At 41.6% G+C, this 19,829-nt stretch overlaps 2 protein-coding genes across 6 annotated transcripts in view; one reads left to right on the top strand and one right to left on the bottom strand.

The window, feature by feature from the left end:
- LOC132978644 (microtubule-associated protein 4-like) overlaps positions 1 to 19,829 on the bottom strand; it is a 99,588-nt gene that overhangs the window by 9,124 nt on the left and 70,635 nt on the right. For 4 of the 5 annotated variants that reach the window (XM_061043891.1, XM_061043890.1, XM_061043894.1 and 1 more), the window contains 6 exons: positions 15,877 to 16,229; positions 13,686 to 13,877; positions 12,062 to 12,176; positions 9,251 to 9,310; positions 7,241 to 7,491; positions 3,300 to 3,359 (listed from right to left, as the gene is read on the bottom strand). In XM_061043891.1, coding sequence (XP_060899874.1) covers positions 3,300 to 3,359; positions 7,241 to 7,491; positions 9,251 to 9,310; positions 12,062 to 12,176; positions 13,686 to 13,877; positions 15,877 to 16,229 — 1,031 coding nt within the window. The remainder of the gene's footprint in view (positions 1 to 3,299; positions 3,360 to 7,240; positions 7,492 to 9,250; positions 9,311 to 12,061; positions 12,177 to 13,685; positions 13,878 to 15,876; positions 16,230 to 19,829) is intronic. The other variant, XM_061043892.1, reaches the window with a different exon arrangement.
- klhl20 (kelch-like family member 20) overlaps positions 8,332 to 19,829 on the top strand; it is a 147,159-nt gene continuing 135,661 nt past the window's right edge. The window contains exon 1 of the mRNA XM_061043897.1: positions 8,332 to 8,341. The gene's annotated coding sequence lies outside the window, so the exon portion shown is untranslated. The remainder of the gene's footprint in view (positions 8,342 to 19,829) is intronic.

Below are 19,829 nucleotides of genomic sequence, written 5' to 3' on the forward strand. Positions count from 1 at the left end.
AGGAGACCCACACCACTCTGCGTCCAGACTGCAACCGATGCAATAAGCTTTAGTTTTGTATTTATTTGCTTTGATTCAATTGTTTAAGTTGAGAAGTACATTTACAATAAAAGTGCGCTATACACTACTTTTGAATTCATTATTGGATTTTGCGTATAACAATGCGATTAATCGTGATTAATCACAGGAACTCATGCGATTAACACGATTAAAACTTTGAATCGTTGCCCAGCCCTAATAAATATATGTGTAAATGTAGACAGGACATTATGCTATCATTGTTGTTAAAAGCATTGCGTTGGTGTGGGACTGAGGTTGGTTTTGGGTGGTGGATCGGGGAGATAAAGAGGGTTTGGGTAGGGATGGGTTGGCTTTATACTTTGTATTCTGTACATCATGCAGCTATTTGTACTGTTCAAGTTAAAAACTCAATAAAATTAAAAATTAAAAAAGAGCGAGAAAAGGATAAACACAAACCACACGACATCAATCAGTGACTTCATGAATAAAGTCATCTGATGAACTACATATACCAAAATCACAAAGTGCAAATCAAGTGACAAAGTAGGATTAAAATGACTTGCAGTTCAGCCTTGTCACTGTAATGAGGATTCATGTGAATTGGTGCCTGTTGGGTTTCTGAGCAGGTTTTTTTTAAATTATCTGTGTAAAGATTCATATCTTGGCTAGTCCCAAGATACAAGTCTGTGTAAAGTAATGATTTGAGTGCTTGCTCCCTGCAGTTCATCAGTTTGATTGCAGAGACTGGACATGAGGCAGACTAACAAGGAGACAGAGGCTGACACCCTCACCTTGTCTCCTTAACATTTGCTTCTTGCAGTTACAGAGACAGAGACCTGGAGCACACCCATATTCTGCAGAAAACACTTTTCTTCCTCCTTGCCCTTTGAATATTGTTTCAACTAGATCCCCCCCCTCCCCTGTGTGTGTGTGTGTGTGTGTGGACCTCCCGCTGTGTGTTCACACGTCGTACCTCTTTACCTGTAAGGATGCTATGTGTGAGTGCATAGGTGTAATTCTGTCTCAGCGATGTTATGAAACGGCAATCTATGAAGTGCTTTTGTCTCATCAGTCTTAGTTCACTTCAGTCAGTCACTGTACAACTAGCATTAGCATTAGCATTCTTTTTTTTTTAGCAGACATCCAATCAAGGTAATGCATGGTGACGGGCAGCATGCGTCATTGAAACTATCGACCTATCATGCACATGTGGACAATTTGAATCCCCATCTCCGATAACGACTGCTTTAATATCTCACTTAATTTTTTTTTATCATCATGTTGTGAGAGCAAAAAAACTCTAAGGTGTCTTCACCCCCCCCCACCCCCGTCGCCGTCTTGGTCTCTCTTTTGTTAGGATGAAAATGGTGGAATGACGCAGGTGGCACCGGCAAAGGATGACTCACTGAGCACACACACACGCACACGCACACACCCACATGCATGCACAGAACCTACGGTTTCCTTTTCTTTCTAATCTCACATTGTAAACATCCTTATTGAGTTAAGTATACCTGTGGAGGCTGCATGTCTTTGCTTCATCATGCCGCCTTCATTTCTGTGAGGAGCAGCTCTCATGCTGACATGTTAAAAGGGAAGCTGCGGGAGGCTGAGCATATCTTCCCATTTTACTACGACTACAGAAATTGGCTAATGTGACAGTTTTTTTGGGAAATACATCCAGACTTAAATTCCTATGCAAAGACTTCTCAAGGTCATTCACGTCTGAGTTTCTTCTCAAGATTCCTTTTGTATCCATGTGGACAGTGTCTGTAATCTTTGATGTTTTCACACTACAGACTTGTCATCATAGAAATGTAATGATACACACATGAGAAGAAAATGTGTGGCTTTCAAGACGTACAACACTCGTCATGCCGTAGTTGTGAGGATTTGCATGACGAGAGCAAGAGCCCAAAATCAGGTGCCAAAGACAAGGAGAGGCCATGCTTTTAGTTGAATAGTGTTATTAGTGGTGGTAAAATGTGTTTATTGATAGTAAAAACATGGGAATGAAATTTGGCTTAAATATTATCATGTTGGTGTAAAGTGACTCCTCAGTTCCAGCAGGATGTCCTCTGAAAAGTACGGATATTTAGAATAGGGTAGATGGTGACTTTGGTAAAGTTAAGTATTCTGCTTGATGCTTTGTAAATATCTGTGGCTCATTTCATTTTATTATTTGGAAAATTATATGTAAATGACAGAAAATTTTGGTTTTTAGATTAACCACACTAAAACAAACCTCTCTACTGTCCAATAGGCTCGCCTTAAAGGAGCCATATGTAACTCTGACACCTAGTGTTTAAAATGGGTACTGCAGTCTAAATTCTAAACATTGTAGAGAGCTGCCCCCCCCCCCCTCCTCTCTAGAGTCGATGCTCACTCAGGTCACCATGTGGTGAACACTGAAGCTTCAGTGTTTATCCAGCTCTGCATGGGACTGTAAACCTTTCTGTGTTCTAACCTCTCTCCATTTTTCAAAAACATCTCCAATATTGATCCTAGTTTGAGCACGTTTCTGCTCGTGGAGCTTATTAGAAACATGCAGAGGCTTTTTAGGTCGGGTACAATCACTTCTATCTGAACCACTTCTCTTGCCTGCTTCCATCGCTGCAACACCTGTTGGTTTGACCTGATAACTGCTCTCATATCTGACAAACCGAGGGGCGTCCAAAACGGCAATGTTGGGGTGCCTAACACCATCTAGCCTCTCTGGTCTCTGGTCCAAACAAATCCTGAGCATTCAGGACCAGAATCTAAAGTTAGAAGGATGCTGCATTATCAGTGAAGTATGTCTGATCATATAGTAAGGTCACTTTATCATTTCACTCACTACACATCTTAGAGATTGGACCTTTAAAATCACATCAACATTAGAAGCACTTTGTTTTCTTCACTTTTTGTTCTATATTTCTGTGCCTCCGTGGTATTTTCACCATATTTTCTTTGAGCTTTGGTTAAACACCTCTCAAAGGTTATTATTAAAAAGGTCTATAAATTAAATTCTTGTGGCCACAGTGATCATTGCTCTCAAGATGCTCATTTAAATAAAACCCACACAAATGGAGTGATGAAAAGTATTTTTAAGGTCAAACAATCTTGATATAAATTGCAAACTACAGTGTTACCTTTTGATTGGTGTAGTGTTAAAGAAAGAAACAGGAGGGTGTGGTGTGTCCTGAGAAGATGTAGAGTGGGCTGTGTATGTCAGTGTATGCAGAGAGAAGGTGGGAGGATGTCCTTGTGTGTGAGGGTGCAAGGTGGTAGGGACTCACTCTGGCCTTGGCGGCTGGGTTGGAGGGGTCTGATGTCTTGTTGTTCGGGGTGGAGGACACCTGTAGGGGGGACAAGCACCCATTGGTCAATACAAACATAGCAGGGGGCAAAAGTAGGGGGATGGGAGGTAACAGGGGACACTGGTTAAGTGGAGGGAGCTGAGTGTCCTGGTCAGCAGCTAGACCAATCAGACGAGTGGATGGGTTAGTGCAGCCAATCAAAAGGGAAGCACTGAACTGAATGAAAAATCACAAACTGAATCAAGCTTTATAATCAAGATCAATAAACAAACATGTTATTAAATGAACAACCTCTACATGAAAGACTTAACCACAGGCCAATCAAATGATAGCATTAATAAACAAGTATGTGACATGTGCTTGTAGAGGGGCCAATCAGATTCACTGGATCCAATTGATGATAATAAGCAATAGTGGTCTGGAGCAGATGGAGTACTTTGAGAAACATGACAAGGTATAAAAGTAAATTAATAACAATTGAATACACATTTACTGTTTGAGTGACAAAAGCCAATCAAATAAGAGCACAAAGAGGAGTTAAAGGAACATAACCCAATCAGAAACAACAAAGTCACAGCACTTGAGTTTGTCTCGTTCAGACATATAACACCAGTCCTATAAATAAAACGGATGAAGACCCAAAAAGCTCCAGTCGAAAGGAAAATATTAATAAATCTAATAAACTAACCAGTATCTGCTCCCTCTCTGGATGAGTCAGCGGCAGATATTGTGATGCAGAGCAGGAATGTGTTTGTGTGTCGCAAAGTGGCTTCACTCTTCAGACTGATTACACAAAGAGCAGCAGCATGGCTTTGAAATGAGGGAGAAACAACACAGCAGGAACAAACCCCGCTACTGATAAATACAGTGCGGTTAGGCCAATCTCACAGAAAGAGTAGCTGCAACAACAGCTGCTTCTCTTCAGCAATCTCACTGTAATGTGCCAAGTGTCTGTGTCTAAATGATAGAGGATGAGGAAGAGAGCAATCGCCGTGAGTTTGAAATAAGGTGCTGCTTAAAAAATGAGCATGAAGAGTGATTATCCAGCGTAAACAGAGGGGTGATAGATATCTTTAATGGTTTGTAAACCCTGTTTACCATCTGCCACCTACTGAATAACAGCCAGAGGAAGGTTAAAGGAGATCTATTATGCTGATCCATATTTAAATATTTACTGTACACATAATGTTACAATGCTGGATGTCCATACTAAACGTCGGCCATATTGTTTTAAACACAAGATACACAGTTGTTAGTGTGGTGGTGTGGTCACTGGGTGTGGTTTCCTGCTGCCCCCAACGAGATGTTACGAGAACTTTGTGAGACTTGGCCAGAACCCGAAGTATCAGAGCAAAGCATGGAGAAACAGTTGTAGCATGTTTACACCCCAGCAGCTCATTCAAGGACACACCCACCTTGAAGCTCACTCAAATTTCCCTGCGACTGAAAACAGAGCTGGCTAATCAGAGGAAAGTGGGCACTTAAAGGGACAGCAGCTGAAATGAAGCGTTTCAGGCAGAGGCTGAAAGTAGCGATTTAACTGAGGTCAGATAATAAGGTCAATGAGCTACACATCTCACAACACTACTCTATAGGTGTGCCAGATTGACATACTTAACGGTGTGAGTGAGTATAATAGCTCTCCTTTAATGTGATAAGGATCGATGCGTCTGGAAGATATTACTTAAACCTCTAATGAATGTATGTGTCAACATTTAATAGCAGAAAAGAAAGAAAAATACAGACCCAAACTTAAACGCAGACATGACCTATGCATAAGAAAATGTTTCTTTACACCACATAGGAATCAACAATAGACAATGCGGAGGAGAACAGATCCAACAAAAATGAAAGATTCAGTTAAAACCAACATGTCATTATAAGATGATGTGATTGTGACTTGTTGAAAACGTTTAAAACACTTTTTATATTTTGGACAAACATTATTTTTTTGCAGTTTTCTGTTTGATTGCTAAATATGAAGCTAGACTTAGCATTAGCATAAAATAACAGAAAAAAACACTTTAGCATGATTCTTTAAAGGCTTTATATGTGATTTTTTGATCCACCAGATGTCGCCCTTCAGCACCAGCATGAAACCAAAACAACTTGCGCTGCATTGTTGTGTTAGCATGCTAATGCTAGCGATCTTTATTATGCTCGTATCTTCACACTGCATGTAAATTTACCTGAAATGAGCGTGATCTAGAAACACAGTTAAGCAGTGAGTACAGTATGTTTTTCTTCTTTTCTCTAGTCCCTCAATTAAACAACTTTTATACACGAGGGGAGGAGTCAGCCGGCCGTCCCGACGATGTAAACAAAGTGAAGATAGGACTCTGAAAACTCTGAAAACATCACAGACAGTGGGACTCGGGTGTTACACCCATTGTAGACAGTCATGACTCACAGAGTTATTTTCAGAGGATATACTTGATTTATATTATATTTAAATGTGAAAAATCATATATAAAGACTTTAAGACACATAAATACCTTTGATGAGGACAAAGACCTGCAGCTTTTTTAGTGTTGGTTATTATTTGTGTCATTCTGAATGAAAGAAGAGAAGACTGATATCTGAACTCTCATAGGTTAACTCTTCAACACTTAAATATGAAAATGAACAAGATAAGGTTTAATCAGGAAGTTAAAAGGTGTTGTTGTAAGTAATTAAACTCAACTCAGCTCAGGTTTTTTAGTAAATGCCCTTAAATGAGAATGGTATCTATCTAGACATCTAGACAATATGAAAAAAAGAACAACATCTTTAATTATTTAAACAGAAATTGTTCTTTTGGCTTATATTAAGTAAGCATGAGAGCAGAAAGCTCCATGTTGCACAACTATTGTTTAATGAAAGAGAACTCAGTGGAGGTGGAAACCTGATAAACCTGACAGATAAAATCATATCAAGCAGCAGGACAGATGGAGAACAGCTGATGTTCCAAAACAACGGCACAAATGTCCACCAGAGACACCCTGTCACAAACATTAGGTATACAAACACACAGGCCAAGTCAATGCATGACATGCTTTGCACATTCATCCAAAGTGTTTTAAGGTAGCAGTGTGCATACTCCTGAACAGATTACACTGTGTTCAGGGAGTCACTGTTGGTGCACAGGGGACTCTGAGACTCTGTAAGAAAGGTGGATCTTTCAGGATGGTGGGAAGTGTGAGAAACTGTTTCTCATCATCAGGAAGCGATGACTAAAGGACGATGTTACATGCTGACTTCATAGACTGACAAAGGTGAATGTAAGAATCCGTTAAATAACGAGAGAGAGAGAGTATGGAGACAGGAAGACCGAAATAGAAACACAGATAGTTTCCATCGCCTTCATTAGTATGCAATGTTAATGACCTCCAAAAAACAATGTCTGCAGTCTGCAGAGGAGGTTTTACTGACTCATATGTGATGTCTCCAGGGTGCTGTGTGTGTTTACTTCCTGAATTTTGGTAAGGCAGTGTAATGTTTCCTACTGATCTTAAATACTTCAAAATCTCAAAATCGTATTTGTTCATTTCTGATGTGATAACTCCTCTTCTCTCCATCTCAATCCAGATCTCATGTTCTTTTATAAGACCTGCAGTCATACAAACACTAACTTAAGATAGTGCTGCATCTGTTCAAATGTGGGGGTCATGTGGACTGGCAAAAAAAAAAAGTAAAATAAAACCTTTATTTATCTTGAAGCCTGATGTTAATCTACGCTTCTGTGGAATACTGTATAAGAACAACCCTGCTGACTAGAGTCTCCTTATACAGTTAAAAAACAGACAAAAGATGAGCGTCATTGACACACAGATCCCTGTTATGAAACATGTCTGTTATAGTGCTAAAACAAGAAAATCCCTCTGCAGCACTTAAGGAAGGTTATTCACAGACCTTTTTCCATACTGACGGCTGTGTCTTACCTTTCCTCCACCCGGCTGGTACTTTATGTTGTCGATGGATCCTATCTTGGAGCGGACGTTCTTCAGGTCAGGTGTTGGGGCGTTGATGGGTCGGGGGGTTCGGGGAGCACGGGGCACTGGTGGCTTCTTCTCCATCGGGGTCTGCTTGGGCACAGGGGGTTTGGTGATGACCCTACGGCGGTGAGCGGCGTCCCCGTTGGTTGAAGCAGCCTGAGAAGCAGGAGTGGTGGAGGAGACAGGGCGAGGACGAGCTACACAGGAAGTAATTTTAAAAAAAAAGGAAGAAAAAGATTTGTTTTGGTTTCGCTGTACTGTTTGAAATCTAAAAGCTCAAAAGTAAAGTGATGATAAAACAACATCGGCTTGGTTTACAAAGTGTGATGAATATTAAATAAATATATCAAGACATATTGGTTCTTGTGACATGTGACCATATTATAAAATATCTGTAAGAAGTAAACTAACTCTGTCTACTGAGGGGAAAGAAGAGGAGCATGAAGTATTCTATGAAATCAAAATGCATGCCCAATATATTTCTTCTCAAAACAGTTTTGTAATTAAATTATTGACATGCTTGTTTGTGTTTATACAATTTTTTTTAGTTATTACATCCTTTAAAAAGGTCTTAAATGCCATGATTGACAGCTGGAATACTACTTGAACTTCCATAAACGTGAGTGCCTACTGTACAGTCGCTGGATCACAGGGGTATTTTGGCTTCACTTTAGTATAATGTGATAAGGTTGAGGGGTGTTGTCCATATTTATATACAGTCTATGGTATAAACAGGTCTGGAAACAATATGCCGGTCAGGGATTATATGACCTACTCCTGCTGGTTCACTCCTAAGAGGAGGCCCTCATACAGACAATGAAGCGGACATCTCATCTCTTGGAGTTTTATAATAAACTGGACTCCTCACATCTCTTCCTTCACGACTCATCATCTATATGGGGGTGGAACTGAACTCTTGTCAGCATGAGGTCTCGCAGTGGAGAGAGGAGGTGTTGACAGCTCTTCTTGGCAATCAGTCACATGACAAGGGCAAAATGCACTTGGCTGCATACAACACTTGGAGGGCATGTTTTCTCTGGAAAATTATCAGTGTAAAAATATTTGACGCAGACCTGAAGACTGGGCAGGTAATGGTTTCAAGTGGTGCAAAAATCATGGTGGTATTAGCTGCAGTCATCATCTTTTGTGGACTTAAAAAAAAAGTATTTAAAAGTTTCAAAATCATGATCATCATGGCCTCACAACCTGCTCTAGGGGTGCAGCGGGACACTGAAACCATGCCTACTCAAAGGAAACAAGCCCCTCTCTCAACTTTCAAAATTTGCTACAACTTGACAATTATGGGTTCATCTGGATGCCTTATTTGTCCTGTCCAGCCCTACAGTGCATGTTTGAGCCCCCAGAGCCAGAATCAGATTCGGAACCTGAGGACACTGACCTCCTCAACCTCGGAATTTGAGTAAACAAACCGAGCCGTTCTTGTTGTCATGTTGTCATCCAGTAAAGAAGCACGCGGGAATGAAGGCATAGCTCGCTAGCAAAACTGCAGATTGCAATGCAGTAGCTCAGGAGAACTGAGGATGGTAAAGCTCTAAGTGCTTTTGTATCAACAATCAGGCGCCAGCAGCTCAGCATGTTCAAGTCCCAGTGCCGACCAAGCCTGGAAATTGGTCTGGTAGCTGCAAAAGCGTTCTAACGGTCTGAATCCATACTTCAGCTGAACATAGTTCTCAGTCTTTTCACATGTTTAAAGCAACTTTTATTCAATACATATATAATGTTCTCAAAGACAAATTTCAGATTTTCTATTCTCAAGGCCTTTAAATTGTCTTCCCAGATGTGCTTCAAACAGCTTCTAAACCTGGGTATAGATGTCTGTCCATAACCTTCATTTTATATAAGAGCCATTAAGAATTACAACGACCCAACGTCGACACAATCTGTCAGTAAAGTTGTGTTTTTACTCACTGTCTTTCTTTCATCTTAGGTCCTTACCTGCAGTCTTGGGTTTCTTGGCCTCTCCTGTCTTACTCTCATTCTTCTCATTCTTATTTGCTGTAGGAAGGAAACAATGAGTTTAGAAACGCTTGATTGACACGTCAAATTTGGAATCCCTCATTTAAGTACCAGGGTCGACCATTTTAGTGTTAAATACAGTACAGGTCTAGTCTAGTGCCACATGATTAGACTAAAGAACGCATGGTTGATGGGTGCCATACCTGAGCAAGAAACAAATTGCAATTGCTGTTTTAAAAAACAAAAAAAAGGCTAAACAAACCAGTCAGTATGTCACATTGTGTAGCATGTATAGTAATGCTCTAACATTGCTTTTGTAAAATTAGCTAGCAGTCTAGTGTTGGGCCACGCAGGCTTAGGACAGTCAAACCATGGACTTGGGCCTTTAAGATCACCAAGAGGCCCAAAAGGACTCTTTATCCCAGAATTCCCTGCGGTACTTCACACCTACGTGTGACGTAAAGGGGGGACCGGAACCTGAGGGAGACCCCACAGGAAGGCGGCCAGGTGATAAAACTCTGAGACTCCCCTTGTTCTCTCTCTTACTGACTTGCTGACTCGAAGTGCTCGGAGACCAAAGCTCACCTCCTGTTTCCTGCAACAATCTTCCTTTGTTTTAAGTTTTGGCGCGCAGGTAATCCGCGGCCGGCAGTGTTCCAAATTCCGAGCTCGGATTGTCCAGTGAACGCATCTCAGTTTCTCGGAGAGCGTTAGGCTATAACAGTTTATCAGAAAGATAACGGTCTTATTCCGTCCTGTAACGAAAGGACATCAACGGACATCTTTCCCCTCGACGGAGAACCATCGAAGCCGCTCTTGCCGTAAGGGACCCTCGCCGCCATCAGACGCCTCTGCACCAGGACAGACAGAAGATCTGTTTTATCGCCGGACTCCTTTTTCCTTCACCGATCGCAGGCAAAACGATTCACAAGTGAGGCTTAATTAGGTCTGGGCAGAATTAGCTTTAGAGAGTGTTTTTAACAATTGATTGATTGAAGCAGAAACTGTAATTTTTATCTTTGTTGGACCGCTGTGTCCTGAGTTTTACCTGTTTAAAACTCTTGTTGTTCCCATTTCGTACCGCTGCGTCCTACATGTGTTTAGCGTAACAGCGTTATAACCGGGTATTACTCTTCTGATCAGAAAGGCCAGTGTAAGTCGTATTAACTTGAATTCGGCCATTGGTTTGTTTCTGTGAATGAAGGGAATTACTCCGAGTTGTGGTGCGGGATTCGGACTGTGATCCGGCCTCTTCAGGCACGCATTTCTCTCCTCCTCTACGCTCCTTTTTATCCTCTTTTCTTCCCCATTACGCACATAGGCTACACACCCACACACATAGAGATCTATACACTCGCGGCCATCCAGACGCCTCAGAGACACAGATCGTGTAGGGCCGAACTCGGTCTCTTTTAGACATTAAGGCCACATTAGGTCTTTGTTAGGTGTGCCATCGTAAGGGCGACCACGTGGGACGAAGCAATCTCCCCCTTTTCTTCTTCCCTCCCTCTCTCTCTTTCTCACACACACACACACACACACACACACACACACACACACACACATTTACACCTCATTCACAAGGTGTGCTTGATAATGTTTGTTTGCTTAGATTAGTTTATAATAGTTATTTGTTGGATTAAGTTCATTGATTTTGGATTGATGTTGCTTTGTTTAAATAAATTCTGTTATAATTTAAGAGAGCAGTTGTTTGTGATTACTGGTGTATTTGCATTGTGATATAAGCTGGGTGCGAGGGCTTTGTGTACGGATTTCACGCCTTCAATTTATTAAATATAGTTATTAATTATTAATAATATTAGTAATTAAATAACTAATTTGAGACTGATTTGAGTGATATTTTGGTTATATTTCCCTGAGTACAGGGTGGTGCCCCAAAACGAGATTAAACATAGTTTAATGATATTTTATTTATATTATTAATAATTAGAAATAATTATTAAAGAATATAACCAAAGTTGACTTGATACAACCCCAACACTAGTAAAACCAGTAATAACTGGATTTAAAATGACCCTCTATTTTCTTTAAATTCCTGTAACTACAATGACGAGCAAGAGAGACAGAGCAGCGGTGGTCAAGTGACAGAGATGAAGTAAAGTGAGCAAATGTGTCAAATGCTAGTAAGGCAGTACATGGGGCGGGAGTTAACCGCTAGGCCATCTGCGTTCCGCAACAGTAACATTACCGAATCCAGAAAAACTGCTGCCATCAGGTATACAGTCCCAAAAGTAATACAGTTCATTCATGTAATAAATGAAATATGAACCTTCCAGACCATCACTGTGAAATAGCAGAATGAATAATATCCTCAGAGGATGCTGAGCTGAAATGCACAAAAAGCATAAAGGCTGTTTGACTAACACCACTCAGACTGAGTCATAGCTCTGTCGCTTCGAGAGGTGAGATACTGTTGGTGATGCGCAGATTAAAAATACCCGACTGGTGTCTTCAAAAGCTTCCACCTAAATCCGATAAAGTGCAACATATGGCAGCGATTCAGTTAGCCTGATGCCTGCAGAGGTGCCAGACTACATGTGAGTCATTTTCTCTGGCTCCTGTAGCGAGTTCAGTTCCTGCTGTAGAGGTCATGTTGCTCTGGCGCTGTTGTGAACTAACTAAGGCTCAGTGGGGATACTGTACTGACAACGGTGTGGATATCACACAATCAGGGACAGAGGGCAGACGGCCACTGGAGATTTAACAGAGAAGATTTTCTATTTAACAAGCTGTTTGTGTGTGTGTGTGTTTGTGTGTTTATCCAAGTACCTGCAGCTTTACTGGCAGCGTTTGCAGAGGAGCCATTCTTATTGGCCGTCGGGCGAGGTGTGGGCGTGGCCTTTTGCACAGGTGGGCGTTTCTCAGCTGTGCCGTTTTCTGGAGTCTGAAAATCAGAGGAGAGATGAGATAAAAAGCTGTGGGTGTGTGTTTTGACAGGTTTTGAGTTTGTGAGTTCTTGTGTATGTAAACACATACTGTAAGTTTGCATGTACCGCTCCTGTGTGGATAAGAGCTTAGTTATCCTGTTTTCCATGTTATGAGGTGCCAATGACATAAACCAAGACGTAGGGGAGAGAATGAAAGCAATGCAAAGAAAGAAGGGGCAGACTTGTGAAAATAGGAGGAAAGGAATGATGGAAGGAGGACTTAGTAAAAGTCACTGCAGTAAATACAAACATCCAGGTTATACAAAGGTCTTTTTCTGTTAGTTTGCTAAACACATGAGTCAATACATCCAATGCTCTGACATAAAAAAGACCCTGATTTCTTTGCTGTTGAAAGCTTGTCTATTCATTTCATGCATTGATTAGTAGCTGATCTACTCACGTCAGTGCCTACTTGGCTGCATTCTCATGTGCTCATAGTGTGTTCTAAAAAAGCTAGGCCAACATGTTGCATAACGCTAGCAGGCTAGTTGCAAGAATTGGCAGCGAGAGGTAGTTTGATGCAATTAACAAAGGCCTGTGCTCCTCTCGTCAATCTGTCTTTTACACTTGTCCTCCACCTGTAGTCAGACAGAGCAGGTTAACGTGTTCTTCTTCTTGTTTCTCCAAAGTCAAAACTGAGGTTTCATTACTGGGCAAGTTCATAGAGCGCCACAGGAATGAGTCCTAAAACCCGGAAGTAAGTTAGCATTTGAGCGCCATGGGGTCTAACGTCTAAAAGTCAATGGGGATTTTGAATGGGTTTGTGTTTAGACGCCTGAAATAAGGTCTGTGGTTAACACAAGCTTAAGAGATGTTGACGTTTTGTTTGACCACATAAACTATGTTAGGTAATACCTCCACTTGTGAATTTTTAAGTTTTTACACACCTTTAAAAAGGCGGTTGCTAACTAGTGGATAAATGAGACTACAGTGGTTGTCAGGGACATTAAACGTCATCACGGCGGACACAGAGGTCGGGAACTCTCTCACTAGTCGGAGATGTCTCCTGTGGTGTAGTTAGCTTGTAGCATAACGTTAGCTTTTTACTTCTGTCGGCCGCATTAACGCTTCAAACATCATAAAAATGGTGTTCATCTGTGAAGATTATCCTGCTGAACAAAACGCCTACACTTCAGAAACGTGTGTTTGCCACAGAGATTATTTTCTGCAATGATCCAAAATCCAATGCAAAAATCACATAGGCGAATTCTCGTTAGACCCCATGGCGATGCCACTTACGGGTTGGCCTACAAAAATATGTCATACGGTTTGTTCTCTATTGAGAGGAACCTGAAGTCATGCTCCAGTCAGGTCAGCCAGGCTCTGGTGGTTCAGTATAACTGTTCAAGATTAGCCAAAACCTTTGAAGAATCACAAGCAATCGATGCAAATGTAATGTATTTCATATTAGTTTGACTTTCTCTGATGTCATGCAACTTGAAGCAACTCATGTGTCTTAAACTCACCTTAGCAGCCTTGGCAGAGCCAGTTGGTGGCCGCTTGGCAGCGGTGGGTGTGGTCGCCTTGGGGGCAGGACTTTTTTTATTGGCTGGGGCTGTGGAAGGGGAGGAGTGTTTGGCTGAAGTGGCCACGCCATTGGTGGAGAGGGTGGATGGGCGGGAACTGGCTGAGTTTGGTTTCGATGAAACCATCTCAGGCTGGTGATGATGGAATTAAAAATAAGCGTAAAAGGAGTAGAGGGAAGGGAAGGGGGACAGATAGACAGGAGAGGGAAAAGCAGACATGAAACCACTGATTGCAATGACAGTGTGGTACGGCAGCACAGCCATTTAACAATCTGACATCAATTCTGAAATCTGAGAATCAGAATTTTTAGCCTCTTTGACAGACCATGAGCTGTCAATCATAAAGTTTAAAGTTTGAAATCTGATGAAATGAGTAGCAGTCCAAACTAAAGGCATGATATGGAGATCATGTCTCAGTTTATGTGAATGAACGAATACGTCTAATACCAGAGGACTGGCACTCAGCAAACAGACAATACACCTACGGAGATACAATAATTACCATAATATTCTCTCCAGATACTCAGGGGCGTGTCCAGAGGGGTGGCATGGACCCTCCTTGAAATGTGATTGGCTACCCCAGGTGCCACACCTAAATCCAACTATTCTGGATGTTTTCATAGGCTTGTGGTGATTTTCTTTATGTGTAGTTTTTATGTAGTACATTTTTTAGTTAGTACTGTCAGTTGTAAATAAATACAAACAAAAACATTGTCTAACTTTCAATAGACTTACTTGCCAATAAATGTATTTTTACAAGTTATACAGCTCACAAGTGTTTGCATGTAATTTCTAGGTACATAAATTGTGGCTTTGCACTAACATCTTTGTTTTTGAGTCCCTAAAGAATCAAGCTAAGAAGATGTAGGCCTATATTTTTCAAATCGTTTTACTTATAAGTACATATTATAAGTAGGGATAGAAAGGGTAAAAATAATAATATCATATGCGTGTGGGTGCCCACAAACTTCATGCCACCCCTGCCTAAGTCGGTGCCCCAGGTGGGTCACCCCAGTCAAAAAACGTCTAGACACGCCCCTGCACATACTTAAGTCCACATGACAGATCCTCTGTGCACCCTTGTTAAACCCTTGACTTGTTTTTGTTTCATTGATTTCTCTTTGTAGACTATTCCACTGTTTGCACACAGATAACTACTTTAAATACTCAGACAGACAAACTCAGACACCACATAATACACACATAAACAATCACATTCATTGTACCTGCCAACACTCGATTATTTCAAGGCCCTGTCCCATTTTTCTATTTCTCACGATAACTCCTTTGATTTCCAACTACAACCTCATTACAACAATCCTCATGCATGGAAGCATATGTATTGTTTTCTTGTCTGAAAATACCAACGTTGCCAGTTAGTCTATGGATCATGATATACACACACCACAGCCACTTGGTCCCCCACAACGCGATTCAAGGGGGGGGGGGGGTGCTCAGTCGCCCTCTGCACATTGCGAAAGTCAAGATGAAAGATGGATGAAGGACAGGACTTATATATATATATACTAATGAAAATATATATGCCTGCAAATTTAAGTAGAGCTGGACTGAAAAATTTCAGTTTATAACCAGAGGTCACTTGGATAGTAGCCATGCATTTTTGCAAAGTGTGCAGGGTGGATTTTAATATATAGAGCACAGTGGAAGAAATGATGTGACCCAGCTTAGAAGGGCTGAACGACCATACTCACCTTCAGAACTAAAGGACAGACGGAGGCAGAGAACGTCTTACAGGCAGAACGTCTTGCACCCCTTCAACCCCCACCCCTCAAGTATTGTGACACTTAAATGTTGGCAGGTATGCATTCACACAAACGAGTCTGCAGACGTAGAAGGCTGATGTTGTTGTGCCATCGCTGCAAGATTCAGCCTGAGCATCTTTGAGTTTGTGTTTGTGTTTGTGTAGGTGGGGTTTGTGAGTCTAGCTCAAGGACACTTCAGCAAGCTGTTGCTGAACACACAGGATGTGGTAGAGGTCAGAGCTGGGACCTTTACGTGACTGGGCTGTTTCTGTAACCACTGGACACTGACAAAGTGACTGTTAAAGTGTGTAGATTGTGTGGATAGTTGTATTCTGTATGTGTGTGTGTTTGGCATGTGCGTGACCCACCTTGCTCTTGCTGTCAGGGCTCGGCAGGGTCTTGCCACTGTTTCCTGTCGGGGACTTGGCCGTGCCTTTACCTCCCTTCTCCTCCTTCTTCTCGGCCGGCTTCTTCTCCTCTTCCTTCTTCTCGTCTTTGTTGGTCTTCTCCGGCTTGTCCACTTTCTCCGCCTTCTCGTTGGCCTTGTTGTTTTTCTCCGCATTCATCTTGTCCATTTTGTCGTCATCCTTGACGATCTTCTGATTTTTGTCGGCTGCGTTGTCCTTCTTCTGCTGCTCGTCTTTCTCTTTTTTGTCAAAAGCGTCGGTCTTGCTGGACATGAAGTCCGCCTTCTCTTGTTTGTCCTTGTTGTCAGATTTCACTGTGAGAGAAAAACAAAACAGTTTTAAATGTATGTGTCAGGTTAGACTTATAACCAGAGCAGCAGCAGCACATGCATGTGGATGTCAACCTGCAAGGAGGACTGAAGGCTTCTGGTGCTAACTTTGCTAATGTTAGCCTGCAGCTGCTGCAATCCTGTGTTTTCTTAACTTCAAACTAGTAACCAGGTCTGAATTTAAATTTATGTTTAATTAACGGGAAAATGAGTGGATAGCATCCTCCATCTACTCTGAACTTTTTTATCTTTTCTGCATAATAACGATGCACTTAATTATAATGCCCCTTGTTCAAAGGGACATAATTATTATGACCATTGTCATTAGAGGTCCTTGTCACATTAACTAATAAAAGGTTGTTTAAGGGGTTTGAATTCCATTTCAGGATTTTAAACCAACACTGCAACCCGAGCATGGAAAGTAACTTACAACACAACTTCCTGACACACATTGAAGCACAAACTTGCACAGAGTCAAATATTTCCTCTTGCAACTGCACTGGTTTCATTGATTAGAATGTGCTTTTAGATGATTTTATGTGGGTTGCGTCAGCAGATCATTCCGGGTCTGTTTGGTAAACAGAACAAGCCCTTTGATTTGATTGCTGTGCATTATGAAAGAGCCCTCTGTGGTGATGCTGTATCCTTTAAATCCTTGTCATTGAGGTCATATCTAACCAAAAAGAGGGAGCTGAACAGACTGTTTTATAAAATCATATAGTATGTTTTCTCACCTCCACAAAGTGTACATCTAGCAGAGTTTTAGGAGTATGACCACTCCTACAAGCGTGCCTCTTTTTGGCTTTCCTCTGAGTATTTACAAAACTATGATGCTCCTCTGATCTTCTGCACCCCCCCCCCCCCCCCTTTCCATCCCATTTATTACTTTCTCTGTCCTTTCGTAGTCTCAGTGACATCACTCATTGGTTTCTGAAATAGACTTGTTGGTGGTCGCCATATTGAAAATGCGGTCTCAAAGTAACTTTTAGTCATCCTAGTAACAGGCAAAGCGTTTGAGCTGAGGCGGGCCTTAAGCCTCCTGGTCAGGAAGCTAACTGCCCTGTTTGTATTTTTAAAAACCAGGCTGTAAACATGTTTACTTGTGTCTGCTGTAAAAGAGAGTTTTGAATGGGTGTTTATGTGACTTCCTTTTTGCAGCCAGCCTCAAGGACACTCGAGGGACTGCAGCTTTTCCACTTTGGTATTAGCTTAATTGTTCCTCAGAGGTTGCAACTTGTTCCCCTCACAACAAATCATTAAATAATTATTCCAACTCCTCTTGCTGATGGTGTGGGTCCTTTGTTTATGAAGGTTTCACTCGGGATTACATTGTTGATCAGAGGTGAAATACTCTCTTCCCCATAACCAATGGCATGTTGTCCATTAGACTAAACTAAACTTGACCCCCCTATTTTAAAACCCTTATCACTGCAGTGAGGCAGGATATCTATGTGAACATTTTAATGTGTCCTTGTTTTAGTGTTTATATATTCAAACTATTATCGGACAGCATGAAGTCAGAGAAGGTCAAACATATATATCTCCTTAGACTTCAGGGTTCTGTCTTAGTCTTTATGTCTAATTTTAATTTTGTGAATTTAAAAAAGGATTTGTCCTTTCCGTGTTCTCCATCTGTGTGCCAGGATTATGAAAACACCATTCGGGGACATCCATCCATCCTCCTCCTCCTCAGAAGAAGAAGCATTAGGTCAAACTGAGCGGTAGCACCAGGACTGCCAACAGCTGATTCATGGGATGAGCAAAGAGAAGGAGAGAAGGAAACGAAAGAGGGAAACATGACGGGAGGATGTGAGCAGAGCGGAGGAAAACAGAACCGAGATTGGGTTCAGAGCCGGCAGACTGAGGGATGAGGGGGGGCAGAACAAGACAGGGGCTCTTTGTTGCCACCAAGACAACTCTTACATAAGAATGACCGCAGACTGGCTGCACCCTGATGTCCCCCTCATTTCCCTCTCCTCTGATGTTTGCTGATAACTGCTCTTGCTCCACTTAAACAATGCCAATTGTCTGCTGTTGTGTTGTGTGTCGTCAGGCAGATGACATGAACCAGGTCCCTCTTGAACAGGCGCCGCCAACTAACAAGATGCATTTTTGTGGTTTTTCTCTGACATGTTATTTCAATTGAGCTCATACTGGAGCCCAAATGAGACACAGGCTATGATTACGAGCAGAGAATCCTCACGAGTGCACCTGAAGGCTAAAATGCGAAGAAAGGCTGCATACAGAATTACTCATTAAGGGTATCGATAGCCTCCTGCACTGCCTGTTGTTTTTGTTGAACGCTACACTAGTGTTGTGTTTAATCAGGCTGTGAGGGAGTCAGCTCCTGCCCTGCAATGTGAAGCTGATGTTCATACACACTCATCTCTCTCTGCAGCTGCACAGCCACTAACTTGTTTCGTTAATTTTAATGTCCCTTTTTCAAAGATTCTTGCAGGGTTTTGGTCACGACTCATTTTGGTGTCTGACAGAGAAAATACGAGTTAATGTTATTAATTGTTTTCCACAGCAGCAGTGTTGGGCTCGTTACTGAAGAAAATGAATATATTACTCATTACTCGTTACTCTTTTTAAAAGTAATATAATTACTTCACTTATTACTCCCTGCCAGCAGTAATATGTTACACTACTCGTTATATTACTTTTCGTTTCATTAGTTCTTTTTCGCTTGTAGCTGTCCAAGATTAAAATCCAATCTTGGTTGTTTAAATTGTAGGGCTACAGCTATCCTCCGCGGACGCAGAGGGCTCGTTGGTATTTTACATCCATTACAGGTCACCGACTTTCTGCCTACTTCAACTTTAAAGGTATTTGATGATATGTGACTTTCATTGCACTGAAGCTACAGACCTATCACAGATCAGTGGGTGTGACCTCACTCGCAGAATCTAAAAGACAAGTCCGCCATATCGCTTGGTCGCTATGCTAACAGGCTCTGGGGAGAAAGTTAAGAATAATTAACATTTGAAGGACTATGATAAAAGTATGTTTCAACTTCACTGATATGGATGAAGGGGATGTTGAAGGTCTTGTGCTCGAATCGGTCAACAACCTGTCGGCGCCGGTGAGCGGCTCGAGCTTGGGCGGTGCTGTGCATTCTGGGATTTGGTGTCTTTCATCCACATGAGCCAAAAAGACACTTTCTGCCTTTTTTTTCGGTCAAGAAGGCACCAACTTCAAAATGTATTTCACATTTCTACTACATATATGACCCAATGTCAATACAGAGTCATGTTTCAACGGGTCAAGTATCCCTTTAAGTCAAGACATGCCAATAGTTTCTTATCATCTAAAGAGTCTGTAACGCTACAGTTGGGTTGTTAAGTGAAGTCACTCTGTTAGCTAAAGAGCAGGATTAACTGAAACTGCTGTTGGGGGGAGGTGTCAGACAGATTTGGGACACAAAAGTGGGTCGCCGATGCCGAGCTGTTTTCAGTGGGTCAAAAAATTTGGCCTGGAAAAATAGCAAAACGTCTATACTGCGTATGTTTTGTTCAATCTCTTTGTTTTGTTAAAAAGTCTTAGGTACAAACTGCACAATTTTTTATTCAATCATTTTGCTTG

This window comes from Labrus mixtus, chromosome 8 (genome assembly GCF_963584025.1).
Source record: "Labrus mixtus chromosome 8, fLabMix1.1, whole genome shotgun sequence".
NCBI lineage: Eukaryota > Metazoa > Chordata > Actinopteri > Labriformes > Labridae > Labrus > Labrus mixtus.